The sequence below is a fragment of the Hypomesus nipponensis genome, chromosome 21, assembly GCF_054491055.1.
Source record: "Hypomesus nipponensis isolate SF chromosome 21, ASM5449105v1, whole genome shotgun sequence".
Classification (NCBI taxonomy): domain Eukaryota; kingdom Metazoa; phylum Chordata; class Actinopteri; order Osmeriformes; family Osmeridae; genus Hypomesus; species Hypomesus nipponensis.
The window spans coordinates 4,019,416-4,035,000 of NC_140381.1; the positions used below are offsets into that span (position 1 = coordinate 4,019,416).

A 15,585-nucleotide genomic window follows, 5' to 3' on the forward strand; every position below is an offset into this window, starting at 1 on the left:
CCGCACTGCAACAGTTGCAATGCCCGTCGGTCGGTGATAGAAGTTCTTTTGTTTGTGCGTAGTCTGGTCTGCTATGCGGAGAAGCTCTCAGGCGCTCCTTGATTCCAACCAGCTGTTTCCCGCCTCGAGACACAGGATCAGCTGCAAACACACACACACACGTAGTAGGCGGAGGCGAGGCGCCACACACACGCACAGGGAATCCCGCATCAGCTGTAAGACATAGCTACTATACCGTTAGCTATCTTTAAACAACCTCGAATAACTGTGCGATTAAGGCTTATAATTTTGCGATGTGCAAGCAAGCAAATTGAGAGGACCCGGACCGCATTTTTGTGCATCAAGAACGAAAGTAACAACATAAAATTTACGGACTTAACAGGGTGTCTTGGAAAGCATGGAATATTTCATGATGCCAGCCGAGAAGATCCCGTCCTTACAACAGTTCAAGAAATCTGAGAAAGATGTTATCGGGGGTCTGTGTAGGTGTGTACGAAAATCGGAAATGTATTGTCTCCGTTTCATGTATTCAATTGTCTGTTTACCGTTTGTTGTTGTTGGCGCAGCCTGTAACAATATTGGCAACAGCATGGTGCTGTTGCCTAGAATCATGTTAGCAGTGAAGCTAGCTAGCTTGCTCTATGATGCCACAAGGGCGGGATATAAACTTGTCGTTTATTCGTTCAATAACTCATTCTAACCAATTCACATGCCGTGGGCGTATGCATTTCGGTAGGGTTGTTACCGAAAATGCAAATAAACTGGACGAAATTGATACATTTGTATCTAGTTAACATCTACCACGTGGTTACTATCACGCTGCCTGCCGCTCTGATCCGCGTTCGAACGAGACGGCTACATGATCAGAGGTTTTCCTCGACATTTTGTCTTGAAACCAACTGTGAATATCACAACAGAGTCTTTTAATATAATTTATTAGCGGTTATTGTGTGGACAGAGACTTATAAAACCGTGGAAAGTGAATATCCACAATAAAACACGGCTGCGATTAAATCATACCCATGGTGCTAGCCAGCTAGCTCGTGGTCGAAGCGGCCATGCTTGTTGTGTGTCGTGTGCTGAAATTAGCTTAGCTGGTTAGCTAGCTACAAGCTAGCTGCGTGCGATGAAACATCGTAGATGCGTTGGGGAAATAATAAATAAATAATGTATCTGCATGTGCGTGCCCCAAACATGTGAAGCTAAAACGTTTGCACTTTAACTCAGTCGTGTGTGTTGAGAGGCATCGGACACGATTCAGAAATCATACTAGGAAGCTAGGCGAAAGAGGAATGCATTGTTCTCCGTGCCAAGGGGGTGGTCCGGTGTCAAATTTCACTAAGTGAGCTACTGGAGGTTACTCTTATAGAGTAGACGTTTATTGCTTGTAAACGTTGCATTCAATACAGATATTAGATTTTTCTATCATGTTTCTAAGGTTTAACTAGCAAACTTGTGCAGCGTCTTTTGAGAATCAGTCTGTCATTAATGCGTGTACTACTAGAAGGCTAAGGGGTTGACACCCACCTCGTGAGTTGGCTATGTGTATCGGAGTAGCCCGAGGCTGAATTTATGAATGGAGTTCTCAGAATACTACTACTTATGTTTCCTTGCTTTATCATCAGTTGTTGTTTTGTGGGACACGCCATGTATAAAGTTCCCATGGGAACAACATGGAAAGATGTAGTTACCATATAATATACAAATTAAAGTGTGAGTGCATTAAATCAGATAGTAATAATTGCAATTACGTATTCATATTTTATACAATAGATGAAGTATTGTCTTTCTGGGCATATTAATAGGTTGCTCCAGGGTTGTCTATATCCTTACCACTTTACAGGTAAAACTGCCAGAAATCTAGTTATTCAGGCATTCTTTGCATTGCATGCTTTCGCAATCATGACCATGAACTCAGGTCGAGGAGGGTCATGGGTCGGGTGTGACACCCATTGAACACACAAGACTGGCGGTTGTTCAGCCGTTAAAATGAGAGATTGGGAGGAAAGGTGCAGGGAGTTCAGTGAACTCGTCCAACTGCCCTCAAGCCCTGAGTGATGTCCCCTGACTTTGACACGCTGGTTTTATGGGATTAAACTCTGGGGGAAGTATGTGGGGAAAGACGTTTGTTGTCTTACTTCAGTTAGCCTGTAAGGATCCTAGACTTTTGTTGGGACGTATCAACGTTTAACCATATATACTAACTATATAAAACCATACTTGCGGTTGCATTCGGTTGTGTTATGATTAAAAATCGTCTCTAGACAGTGACGTTTCTATATCACCCAAAACACTAGATCTTTCAAGAAACGTTCCAAATCATAATGTTTCAAAATTACAACATTTTATTTTAACAATGTAATAATTCAACGTCTTTGCAGTGAAATAACGTGGTTAACCCCCCCCCCCCCCCCCCCCCCGCCTCTCCACAGCCTGGCCAACATCCCCCTCAGCCCAGAGACCGCCCAGGACCAGGAGAGACGCATCCGCAGGGAGATCGCCAACAGCAACGAGCGCCGACGGATGCAGAGCATCAACGCAGGGTTCCAGTCCCTGAAAACACTGCTGCCCCACACCGACGGGGAGAAACTCAGCAAGGTGAACACACACACACAGTCTCACACACACACACAGTCACACACACACAGTCACAAACACACACAGCCAGACACACACACAGCCAGACACACACAGTCACACACACACACACACAGTCACACACACACACAGTCACACACACACACAGCCAGACACACACACAGCCAGACACACACACAGCCAGACACACACACAGCCAGACACACACACAGCCAGACACACACAGTCACACACACACAGCCAGACACACACACAGTCACACACACACAGCCAGACACGCACACAGCCAGACACACATAGTCAGACACACACAGTCACACACACACACAGCAGCTACACAACCAGTCTAGGACACACACACACACACAGCAGCTACACAACCAGTGTAGGATAAACACACACACAGCAGCTACACAACCAGTCTAGGACACACACACACACACAGCAGCTACACAACCAGTCTAGGACACACACACGCGAGTTCCTCCGCACAGTGCCAGCCTCGCTCCGCTAACCAGGTGCTGTTTGTCCCTGCCAGGCTGCCATCCTGCAGCAGACGTCAGACTACATCTTTGCCTTGGAACAGGAGAAGACACAGCTGCTGCAGCAAAACAACCAGCTGAAACGCTTCATCCAGGTAACCTGTTACATCCCCCTTCCTGGCTCCTCCCCCTTTTTCTTCCTCCAGGAAGTCCGGAGAGCCAGTCCCTCGTCCTTTAAAACTTGAGAACTGTAAAGATTGATGCAAGGTTATTACAGAGGTACCACAGTACACACAACGTTAGCTACACACTTGGACGCTAACCATCCCCTCTCTTCTCAGGAGTTCAGCGGCTCGTCGCCCAAGAGGAGGCGGGCGGAGGAGAAGGACGAGGGGATTGGCTCCCCAGACATCCTGGAGGAGGAGAAGGGGGAGGAGCTAAGGAGGGAGATGCAGGAGCTGAGACAGCAGCTGGAGAAGGAGCGCTCAGCTCGCATCATCCTGGAGGAGCAGGTGAGACTGGGGAGGAGCAGGGGAGAGGGGAGGAGGGAGGAGCAGGGGAGGAGGGAGGAGCAGGGGAGAGGGGAGGAGGGAGGAGCAGGTGAAACAGGAGAGAGGGGTGAGGGGAGCAGGGAAGCGCAGGTGAGACAGGGTAGGAGCAGGGGAGAGGGTAGGAGCAGGGGAGAGGGGAGGAGCAGGTGAGGTGGGAGAGGGGAGGAGGGAGATGCAGATGAGATAGAAGAGAGGGGGGGGGAGGAGGGAGGAGCAGGTGAGGGGAGGGGAGGAGATGTGTAGCGGTACAAACAAGAAGGGAAGATTATGGTGAAAGAAGGATGAATAGTAAAACTGCCCACCTGTGTGTGTGTGTGTGTGTGTGTGTGTGTGCGCGCAGGTGCGTTCCCTGGACAGCCACCTGCACCCGGAGCGTCTCAAGGTGATCACCCAGCAGGTGCAGGAGGAGCAGGTGCAGCTTCAGACCCAGACCCTGCTAAGACTACAGCAGCTCCACCAGCAGACCGACACACACACACACAGCCCCAAGGTCAGCACACACACACACACACACAGCCCCAAGGTCAGCACACACACACACACACAGCCCCAAGGTCAGCACACACACACACACACAGCCCCAAGGTCAGCACACACACACACACACAGCCCCAAGGTCAGCACACACACACACACACACACACACACACAGCCCCAAGGTCAGCACACACACACACACACAGCCCCAAGGTCAGCACACACACACAGCCCCAAGGTCAGCACACACACACACACACAGCCCCAAGGTCAGCACACACACACACACAGCCCCAAGGTCAGCACACACACACACACAGCCCCAAGGTCAGCACACACACACACAGCAGCTACACAACCAGTCTAGCGTAAACACACATACAAACAGCCAATTTAGCGATGTACACTCTCTCCCTCTTCCCCTCTCTCCTCCTCCTAACAGAACTCTTTCTCACTCAGCACGTACTGCCTCGTCTGACTCCTGTATTCCTTGTCGTCCCTCAGGTGAAGGCCCCGACCACACCCCCAGCCCCCACCCACCACCCCACGGTCATCGTCCCCGCCCCCACGCTATCCCTCCACCCGCACCACGTCACCGTGGTAACCATGAGCACCCCAGTCAACACCAACACCGTGTCCACCTCCCGACAGAACCTGGACACCATCGTACAGGTGACCACCTGTCTTGTGTGTGACAAAGCGCTCCTTCTGTTTCGCCGTGCGTTTGTGTTGTTGTTTAAGGGCGGTTCGATACGGCACTGTGGCAGAGAAAATTCTGTGTTTTTCTATTGTGTGCGTTGTTCTAAAAGGTGTGTGTGGTTCTATCGAGTGTTTGTGTTGTTCTACTGTGTGTGTGTGCGTGTGGGGGGGGGTGTTCTAGTGTGTGTGTGGGTGTTCTCTAGTGTGTAGTATGTAGTGGGTGTTCTCTAGTGTGTAGTCTGTAGTGTGTGTTCTGTAGTGTGTAGTCTGTAGTGTGTGTTCTGCAGTGTGTAGTGTGTGTTCTGCAGTGTGTAGTCTGTAGTGTGTGTTCTCCAGTGTGTAGTCTGTAGTGTGTGTTCTCCAGTGTGTAGTCTGTAGTGTGTGTTCTGTAGTGTGTAGTCTGTAGTGTGTGTTCTGCAGTGTGTAGTCTGTAGTGTGTGTTCTGCAGTGTGTAGTCTGTAGTGTGTGTTCTGCAGTGTGTAGTCTGTAGTGTGTGTTCTGCAGTGTGTAGTCTGTAGTGTGTGTTCTGCAGTGTGTAGTGTGTGTTCTGCAGTGTGTAGTCTGTAGTGTGTGTTCTGCAGTGTGTAGTCTGTAGTGTGTAGTCTGTAGTGTGTGTTCTGCAGTGTGTATTGTGTAGTGTGTGTTCTGCAGTATGTAGTATGTAGTGTGTTCTGCAGTATGTAGTATGTAGTGTGTTCTGCAGTGTGTATTGTGTAGTGTGTGTTCTGCAGTGTGTAGTATGTAGTGTGTGTTCTGCAGTGTGTAGTATGTAGTGTGTCCTGCAGTGTGTAGTGAGTGTGCGTGCGCTCCGTCTCACGGCCCCGTGTCCTTGCATCAGGCCATCCAGCACATCGAGCGCACTCAGGAGAGGAGGGGCAGCGCCGAGGAGGACCAGAGACGAGCCGTCATCGTCAGCCCCGCCCACGTCGCCATGGATACGGCGTGCTCCGACACCGCCACTGACACAGAGGGGGAGGATGACTGCTCGATGAACTGACGTGTGTCTTGATACACACACACACACACACACAGACACACCAATGTGTACACACACATACACACACACATATTGTAACAGACTTGAGTTGATTCCCTCCGGTCGAGCTGACAACTTCATTGGCGCAAAAATGGTGTTTGTTTGGCATTGTAGAACCCCTCTTACCCACACACCAAGGCTACAACCTTGCCCAGGAGTTAAGCTCAGCCAATCACGTACTGTAAAAAAACAACAGAAAACAAAAACAAACAAAAAAGGTCACAAAAACAACAAACGACAACAGATGAAGATAGACGACATCAAGATGGCCGCCTGACATTAGCATCAGGATCACTACCTAGGCAGGGTCATAGGATCCCTTTACTGGGAGCGGTAACCAGGTGGACTTTCTAGAGTGCAGATCAGAACACTTGTGTTCCTTTCTTTGTGAGGAAGGAGAGCAAGCGAGAGAGGGGGGGGGGGGGGAGCGTTGACCTCCACTGTTGGTAGGCAACCACTCCCCCTCATTGTCTCGTACCCTGTTGTGTTTTACAATAGAAGTGTGTGCTTTATACAATCTCTGTCGCCAGTATTGCCAGTACTGCAGGTGAACACCAACGTTACAGAGAGCTTGAATGTAACTGTTATTTGTTATTAGTTTTCTTTTTTTTTTTTCTCTTTTTTTTTTTTTTGTAGACACCTTTTTATTTCTCTCTCATCCCAGTTAAAATACAATGCAGCTCCTTCTTCCAAAGGGGACTTAAGGGTTGCACTTCTTTTACATTATTACCCTTTTGAACATCCCCCTAATTGGTTGTTGCTAAGTTCAAGCTAATGCTTGCATAAGGTTAGCCGACATGCGAATGCATTCGTATTTTCTCTGGTAATGATTTAATTGGCATGCTAAATTAGTTAGCAATAAGCTAATGTAAGCCAAACCAACTAGCATCTAAGCTAGCTGATGTTTGGCTCATTGTCCGGTTAGATATGACTGAATGATGCTGAACACTGGTCCAAGTTGACCCTCTGATCGCTGTGTGGAAGGAAATTGAACGCGCAAAAAAATCTTTATTTTTACCAGCGTGAATTAATAAGCTTTTCCAACGGTTTACATAAGCAAGCCTGGGATTGTGGCTCTGATTTTCTAAATTAATAATAGTTCTGTTTTCTCTGTCAGGGTTACTGAATGTACAAGCTGAAATGGAAGAAAAAAAAACATTAATGAATTTGTCATTGGGAAGATCACCCCCCTAACACCACCTCGCGCCACCCCAAAAAATGAAAAACCTTACTCTATATTTTGTTTTTATTTGTTCCAGTGACTATGCACTAGAGTTTTTGCTGTGTATGCAATCCCAGCTCCATCTACATGAGTTGGTGTGTGAATAGCTGAAACGTGTTGACTCGTTAATCTATGCACCCGCAGCGCACGCGTGTGAGAGACATCTTGCATACATGCTTACCTTGACTGATTGTAGTCTCTTTTCCCTCTCGTGGTGCTCTTAGTCATCCTGGTGCTGAGCTGCCTAGCAACACTCATATCCCCCCTCCCCCCCCCCTCCTAATCTCCCACCTGACCCCGTCAGTTTGGCGCCCGAAAGGTGGGGACAACACCTTGACACTTGACCGCCCCTTGACATGTGTAGGTAGAAAAAGCTGCTATAATCCTTTTGGTTTGGGTTGTGCTCTTAAGAGGGTGATGTTTACACACCTGTGGCCCAGGTGTGCTGCAGGAACTCTTTGTGGAGAACCTGCACACGCCACACCCCTGGAACCTTCCCCACAAGCCGTTGTCATGGACGACAGATTGATATCGATGTGGCACCACGCATGCTTATCGTCCCTCCCTCCCATTGTCCTCCTCGTTGCCCCTCTTCCTTCAACCTCCCTTCACTGTTGCTTTGGTCGTTTACTTGGGAACAGGACTGGAATTCCTGTTAGAAAATATAATTGTTATCTATCCAATTTTTTTTAATTTTTTTTTTGTATTGTTTCCTTCTGTTTCTTGTTCTCCAGTTTCCATGGTAATATGCTGATATAACGCTGTAAAAAAAAAATACAAAAAAAAACATTCCATTTATTTGGACTTGTAGAAAACGTCTTCACCTTCTTGTTTTGTTTCAATCCAGACTAACCAATGTTCTCTTGCCAATTGTGTGTGTTGATTATTGCTATATTCTTTATTTTGAGAAATATGTGCAGCCCTTTTTGATTTTTGTTTCTGTGGGGGGTGGTTGGGAGGGGGGTGGTTAATATGGTTATTTTCTAGTCATCCTTGACAGTTGATCTCTCTCTTTCTTGTCTGGGTGCCTGTTGGAAGGTCATGGGAAACTTGATTTTATCCACAGGGACTACATCTTCAGATACAGTTAGAATAGTAGCTACCAATTGAACACAGCAGTAATCTCGTATTGTAATTTGAAGTACTTTTCTTTCAGTCTTTTCAAATCTCAAGTGTCATCTTGTTCCCTCCTTCCTCGTCTCCCAAACGAAAACGCGAGGAGAAAGAGCGGCTCTAACCTCCGGTTGAGGTGGAACACAGGGGTGCGGAGGTGAAACCATGTTCCCCTGTGTGTCGCGGAGCAGGAGGTGGGGGAGAAGATACAGATATGAAGCACTTGCTGTTCTCAACTGCCTGAATCAACAACAAAGAAAGATTTTGACCAGGTTTTGTTTAGATTAGTCTTATTAAGAGCTCTTTGCTGCGATCTTCACCAACCAGCTGTGTCTTTTTGTTACTTTCTTCTATCCTTCCATCTTCAAATCTTTCTTACTCTCCTATCATCCTGTGTCCCGTTCTTTTTAAATTACAGGCCTTTTTATATATATTTTTTTTTGTTTAAGATTTTTTTCATCTGTCAGTCGAGGTTGATGAGAAGCTGTTATATTTTGTTTAAAAAAACATGGGAAACAGGCCTTTGTAAAGACAAAAAATAATAAAAATTTGTACTTGGTTTTTTATTATTTGAGCATTTGTCTTTTTCTTTTACCGACACACAAGAAACCGTTTTCCTTGTTGGTCCCTAGGTTGTGCTATTGATACTAGTAGTCCCTAATGAGTAAAGGGCCCAACTGAAGATTATATTTTTCATGGCTTGTATTTCAAATTCCTAATATATAGACACACTTGTGCAATTGGTATCTATTACAGAGTTTGTTAAGCCAACTAGGTGCAAGGGTATAATTCTAATTACTTGAATTTAGTTTGTCATGAGGCCTCAAGCAAAGCTTTTCTCACAAAACATGTTTTAAATCACTTAAGCCAGTCTCTAAATATCAGACGTAACACAGTGGTTAACCAGTAACTTCTGCATGGCCCAGCCCCTTTGACACAAAATGGCTGCAGCTTGTACAGTTGCCTTAACACCAAGGCCCCGCCTCCTCTTGGCATGCCCTTTGACCTTCTCCAGGGGGGTGGTATATATAGGCTGGGAGTGCAGGGGAAGAATCCCTGGCAGCCAAAATGAAGGCTCTGGTCTGTGTTGGTTGTTGGATCTCTCTCCTGGCTCTGGTCGCTGCAGGTAATTAAAGATGACACTCAAGTTGGGTTGGAAGTGTTGTGAACGAGTCTGGAATTATAATGACAGTTATCATGTTGTTGGTGACATGCATTAATGCACGGGAGATTTGGAATTTGACTGGCAAGGGTTTCGCGGTGGCGGAGCTAGAAGCACAATGAATTGGGAGTACTTCTGCAGTAGCTTAATAACACCTGCTACATCCAGTGCATGTCAATGTGAATATGGGATCTCTCTCGAGGGTGGCTTGACTGCGTCAGGACTTTGGGACCTTCCCAGACCTGCAGACAGTCTGGTAGGGTTAGTCAAGGCTGTTGCGCTGGTCCTTGTGAAGGGATTGTGCATAGCTGCAGTCAGACCGTGGGTATGGCATGTTCTGTATGCAGCACCGTGAGTGAGACAGTGTGACCAGCGGAGCGGTGACATTGACTCTTGTGGTGGTGGTGTGGTGGTGTGGTGGTGTGGTGGTGGTGGTGGTAGTGGTGTGGTGGTGTGGTGTGGTGCTGTGGTGCTGTGGTGGTGGTGGTGGTGGTGTGGTGTGGTGGTGGTGGTGTGGTGTGGTGTGGTGTGGTGTGGTGGTGGTGGTGGTAGTGGTGTGGTGTGGTGGTGTAGTGGTGTGGTGTGGTGGTGGTGGTGGTGTGGTGGTGTGGTGTGGTGGTGGTGGTGGTGGTGTGGGGTCGTGGTGGTGTGGTGGTGGTGGTAGTGGTGTGGTGGTGGTGGTGTGGTGTGGTGTGGTGGTGGTGGTGGTGGTGTGGGGTCGTGGTGGTGTGGTGGTGTGGTGGTGGTGGTAGTGGTGTGGTGGTGTGGTGGTGGTGGTGTGGTGGTGTGGTGGTGTGGTGTGGTGGTAGTGGTGTGGTGGTGTGTTGGTGTGGTGGTAGTGGTGTGGTGGTGTGGTGGTAGTGGTGTGGTGGTGTGGTGTGGTGGTGGTGGTGGTGGTGTGGGGTCGTGGTGGTGTGGTGATGTGGTGGTGGTGGTGTGGTGTGGGGTCGCGTAGCAGATGAACAAGGGAAGGATGTTGCCCTCATCGTTTCTTTTTTTTGGGGGGGGGGGGGGGTTTAACAGAAACGCGATAGATAGACACACACTCACACACACAGCAGCTCTCCCCATGATGTGGTACTGGCGGGTGAGGGGGTAAAACTGTCAGTGTGTTGAAGAGTGAGACCAGCAGCTGACGCCTGATCTGCTGTCTGGACAGGAGACACGCAGATAGATACAAACCCACTAGATCTGCAGGGAAGGGGTTTGGCAGACTGGCGCTGCAAGGGTCAGGGCCTTTTGACTTGAGACGGACTAGATATCTAAGTATATCTAAGCGCAGCTGCATGAACCGAACGAGTATATAAGCTGAATGTTAACGAGATAGGCAACGTTTTCCAAGGCTAACCCGACTACCGGTAGATGGTTGACATAAACAATGAATGGTTTTTCTCCCCTTTATGCATGCTGGCCTGTCTTGATAGCTGATCTATTCTGGTGTGTGGGAGGGCGATAGGCCCTGTTCCTGGGTTAGGGTTGGCTGATGGCGTTACCCTTGTTTGCCCTTGCGCCCGATCAGGCCATATGGGCCCTCCAGGCTTCCATAGTCAGGTGGCTGGCCTCAGTCAGTGTGCGGTAACCAGACACCTTGCAGACGCCACACATGTAAACACACAGACACACTGGTGACTCTTCAGATCCAAGTGGTTGTAATAGGCGTTAGTTAACTGGTAATAAAGCCCTTATAAGATGTTTACTAACAAATATTTTAATAAGACTATGTAAGTGTCATCGCAAGAAGAGATAAGCTTTAGAGTATGGGTAATAAGACAATTTTTGATAATAAGAGTAACTTATTAAGGCCTTATTACCGATTGGAAAGGCTTATAACAAGCACATGGATCCAAAGTGTTACTTACTGATTCTACTCCTGTAAGATGGGCAGAAGCCTTTCAGCAACTTACACACACACAAACACACACACACCAACACACATCTGTTAGAAACAGGGTTTGGCCCAGGGTATAGTTTTACAGGCGCGTTCGTCCCAGGTTTCCGCTTGTGCTGATTTTCAGTACTTGACAAAGACACAGCCACACCCATGTGCAGGAGTCACCCCAGGGCTACTGTACACCAGGGATGGAGAAGAGAGAGGAGGCAGGTGAGGAGGAGGGAGGGAGGGAGGAGAGGGAGGAGGGAGGGGGGAGGAGAGAGGGATGGAGGAGAGGGAGGAGGGAGGGGGGGAGGAGAGGGAGGGATAGAGGAGAGGGAGGAGGGAGGGGGGAGGAGAGGGAGGGATAGAGGAGAGGGAGGAGGGAGGGGGGAGGAGAGGGAGGGATAGAGGAGAGGGAGGAGGGAGGGGGGAGGAGAGGGAGGGATAGAGGAGAGGGAGGAGGGAGGGGGGAGGAGAGGGAGGGATAGAGGAGAGGGAGGAGGGAGGGGGGAGGAGAGGGAGGGATAGAGGAGAGGGAGGAGGGAGGGGGGAGGAGAGGGAGGGATAGAGGAGAGGGAGGAGGGAGGGGGGGAGGAGAGGGAGGGATAGAGGAGAGGGAGGAGGGAGGGGAGGAGGAGAGGGAGGGATAGAGGAGAGGGAGGAGGGAGGGGGGGAGGAGAGAGGGATGGAGGAGAGGGAGGAGGGAGGCGAGGAGGAGGGAGGGATGGAGGAGAGTGTGTCGCTGGTTCCAGTAGCAGCCGACAGGAGAGTGACCCCTGACCCCTCAGTGCCAGATAATAGAGACCCATACATGGAGGGGAGGGACGGAAATACACTGTGATAGTAACTGAGGGATCGATGTAGCAACAGCTGTGTGTGTGTGTGTGTGTTTGTGTGTTTGTGTGTGTGTGTGTGTGTGCGGGACAGAGAGAGTGGCTGTGTGTGAGAGAGATTGAGATGGAGAGAATGACTTTGTGTGTGTGAGAGAGAGTGTGAGAGAGAGAGAGAGAGAGAGAGAGAGAGAGAGAGAGAGTGTGTGTGTGTGAGAGTGTGAGTGTGTGTGTGTTTGAGTGTGTGTGTGTGTGAAAGTGAAAGTGAAAGAAAGACTGAATGTGCGCGGGATAGAAAGTTGCTCACGTATGTGCAACACTCTCAGCCCCGGTGACAATCGCTAAGGGGAAGGGACCACATCACTCCCTCTGTAAATAGAAAGGGAATGATCCCCTTCCTTCTTTCCACCCTCTGACTCATTGTGGCTCTATTTCCATCCCTTGGGGGACCAAGAGCACCACCCATCACCCAGGCACCTGTCGCTCTCCATCCCAGCTTCGGTACACTGTCCCTGGGCCACGCACCAGCCATGGCTGGGCCTGGAGAATGACGCTCCAGAGAGCACATTCTTACATAACAGGGGGATTGACGATATAGTAATAGTCTTGTAACAGTCCTAACTATAAATACGTTGAAATGAACTTGTAATGGGCTGGCTACTATAAAGCTATCTGTCACTGTCTGTTTGAGAGCTTGTACATGCTCAAGTGTTCATTTTAGGCACATGATAAAAGTCTGCACAGTCATTATCGTGCTGTTGATTCTTGGGGTTGTAATAACGATAACACTGGTGGAGCAGTAGTGGACTAGCCTACTGTTATTACATCACAGGAAACAAGGCCTGCTGTAAGAACTGGTGTCTCTGTCTCTCTACTGCTCCCTAATACTGACCTTTGATAAGGTCACCTCTCTGAGCTCACTGATACATCTGTCTCTCTGTCTCTCTCTCTGTCTGTCTCTCTCTGTCTCTCTCTGTCTCTCTCTCTGTCTCTGTGTCTCTCTGTCTCTTCCTCTCTGTATGTCCCTCTCTCTCCCCCTATCCCCCCCCCCTATCCCCCCCCCTCTCTCTCTCTCTCTCTCTCTCTCTCTCTCTCTCTCTCTCTATAACTGTATCTACTGTAATTCTGTTTGGCTGCTTCACTGCTGCCGGCAGTAGAAAGCTCTCTGTGGACGTTTACGTCTCCATCAGGAGATTCTTTGGAGGCTTGGGTTGACAAGGCTCCCTGCTGTGTGTGTGTGTGTGTGTGTGTGAGCCCTTCAGCATTTCAAGATACCAATTACATGGCTGAAACAATAACAGATCGTTTAGCTAATTTCCTTTCGTAGTTTGTCGCTGGTGTGGCACTCGTCAAAGCAGAAACACTCACAGCAGAAACACTCACAGCAGAAAAACTCAGAGCAGAAACGTACACAAAAACAAACACGTACACATTTCACGCTTTGATTTGCGTGGAATGCAACCTTTTTAAACTCAGACGTAAACAAACGGTCACAGCCAAGCAATGAGTTATGAGTGTGCGGTTGGATGATGTCAGTCAAAGGCAACGCCGCGGTTGTGCCAGTGTTCATGTTGCCGTGCCGACGAGGCGGTGGCAGTTAGTGTGTGTTGCTGTGGAAGCAAGCCACGCTACCGTTATAGGTCCCCTGTGCCCAGATACAGTGACTCTTCCAAGTCACACACGCAGTCACACACTCTCTCGAGCAGAGTACAAACATTCATACACACACACACAAACACCCACCCACACACACTCACTCCTAGAGATACTCGCCATGTTTGTTTCACTCAATTAGAGACGAAGGGTACACTTAAGTCCTGTTGGAGGCCTGCTTTACAACCCAGGGTCTCGGGTAAGCCCGGCTCTGAATGCCAAGGGTGAGAGATGGCTAGGAAGCTAATAATAGCCCCTCCATCACCTACCTGTGACAAGGAGGGTTTTATTTCTAATCCACACTCGACCTATTCAGTTTGTCGGTGTGTCTGTCGACCGCAGAGACTGGGTCAGGATGGATGCCTTTGCTCCTCTCCTGCCGTAATGTTCTCTCCTGGTCACGGGGGCCGAGGGGAAAACCGAGCCCTGGAAATCCTGTGCTTTGGAGGGTGAGAGTGTTGGCCCGTGGCTCATGAGTGAAGCGGAGGAGAATAGTGTTGTGTTCGATAGCACGAGGCAGCTTTGAAAGGCGCGGCATCCTTAAAACAACAGGAGCGGGAACACGGAGCGTCTACGTCAACGGCACAGCTCATCCGCCAAGAGGTCTCTCGCGTTACGTCGAAACCGTGACATCTGAACTTTGCGCGTTCCCCCAAAGTCACGTGACGTGTTCGTTTAAGACGCTTTGGCGTGGGAGTCGAGGAGCTGTTTGTTGTTGTTGGGTTCGAGCTCTCCAGCCGAACCAGCACGCAGCATCAGATAGCAGAGACACACGAGGCACAGGGTGTTCCCCTATGACGCCCAAGCACAGCGTGTACCGATCACAAACGACTGACGGAGGTGATAAATGGACAGAAAGCTTCCAGACTCAGGGCCAACAGCCTACATCGCGCCCACTAAATTGTTTTCGTGTGAAATCACACACCAGAAAAGGTTGAGAGGACATAGACAGAGTGGGGGAAGTACCCAGAGTCCTTTGGGCATTGTCGGACGGGCGTTAAGCTGTCCGCCTTAGCGTTTGATCAGCCCGTGTTGAGTCAAACGTTGAGAGATGGATCTTAGCTCCTCGACCGTCTTAGCTCAGCAGGATTTGGTCCCCGACTCCCGATTAAAAGTAACATTGGCTGCTAGCTGCGTCATCGTTTTTGAAACTAAGGACTCTCCCCCCCACAACAAAATGTAGGCATTGGGTTGTGGAGTTACTCTTTAAGACTGTTAGGGACAAGAGGATGTGCTTAGCCTATGAAACTGCACATTCACTCCCTTTAGCGTGCTCTTTTGTTAGCGTCGGTAGCTATACCCTGTTAGCGTTACCTCGCTGGCTTTTAGCGACATGACAGAGTCAGTAGGCTCCACATTCCTGCAAGTGGGTTGTGACGGTGCGAATCACACTGCAGCTGTCCAGAATGTGATCCACACACACACACCCTCGATGACTTGAAACACAACCTGTGTACGTTTAGCTGAAGTACACCACACCATGCCTGGCTGCCCTTCCTCCTTTCAAATCCTAACCGACTGTTAAGTCCTCACAGCCAGGGCACTCTCTCACAAATAGGCCACTGCACGTGGTGCCGCCATTCAAGGAGTGGCAACAGGCTTCTCAAATCCAAACTGATGCCACCAGCCACATGTGTACATTTACAAATGATATACCATCGTTAACTATGAAACGCAGTTAGTTTATCAATTTCCTCTTCTCTTTTCCTCTTGCTCCATTCTCTTCTGTTCTTTCCCCTTCCTTTCATCCTCTCACCTCTCTTCTCTCTATTCCCTTCTGTCCAACTTGACTGAACTCCTCTCCTCACTTCTCTTCCTCCGTCCCATCCCTCTCCTCTCCTCCAGACCTGGGGGCGGAGGCCTCCCCCAGCCAAGATGAGGAACCCCTG

At 49.1% G+C, this 15,585-nt stretch overlaps 2 protein-coding genes across 2 annotated transcripts in view; both read left to right on the forward strand.

Annotated features, from left to right (window-relative positions):
* The first annotated feature begins 122 nt into the window (after nucleotides 1-122).
* Nucleotides 123-8,747, forward strand: LOC146237525 (transcription factor AP-4-like). Its single transcript, XM_084686133.1, has 7 exons — nucleotides 123-486; nucleotides 2,433-2,598; nucleotides 3,137-3,235; nucleotides 3,422-3,592; nucleotides 3,972-4,121; nucleotides 4,613-4,780; nucleotides 5,646-8,747. Exons 1-7 carry the CDS (start codon nucleotides 398-400, stop codon nucleotides 5,802-5,804), a joined length of 1,002 nt encoding a protein of 333 aa, XP_084542259.1. The 5' UTR covers nucleotides 123-397; the 3' UTR covers nucleotides 5,805-8,747.
* Nucleotides 8,748-9,230: 483 nt separating this feature from the next.
* Nucleotides 9,231-15,585, forward strand: part of srla (sarcalumenin a) — a 12,407-nt gene continuing 6,052 nt past the window's right edge. The window contains exons 1-2 of the mRNA XM_084686130.1: nucleotides 9,231-9,304; nucleotides 15,542-15,585. The exon at nucleotides 15,542-15,585 is cut by the window's right edge and continues 852 nt beyond it. Coding sequence (XP_084542256.1) covers nucleotides 9,247-9,304; nucleotides 15,542-15,585 — 102 coding nt within the window. The 5' untranslated portion in view covers nucleotides 9,231-9,246. The remainder of the gene's footprint in view (nucleotides 9,305-15,541) is intronic.

What these genes read in the sequence shown, in the direction of transcription:
- LOC146237525 (XM_084686133.1), top strand. Translation starts at nt 398, where the DNA reads ATGGAATATTTCATGATGCCAGCCGAGAAGATCCCGTCCTTACAACAG. An exon ending in AGCTGAAACGCTTCATCCAG is followed by an intron (nt 3,236 to 3,421) that starts GTAACCTGTTAC and finishes CTCTCTTCTCAG; the next exon opens with GAGTTCAGCGGCTCGTCGCC. An exon ending in GCATCATCCTGGAGGAGCAG is followed by an intron (nt 3,593 to 3,971) that starts GTGAGACTGGGG and finishes GTGTGCGCGCAG; the next exon opens with GTGCGTTCCCTGGACAGCCA.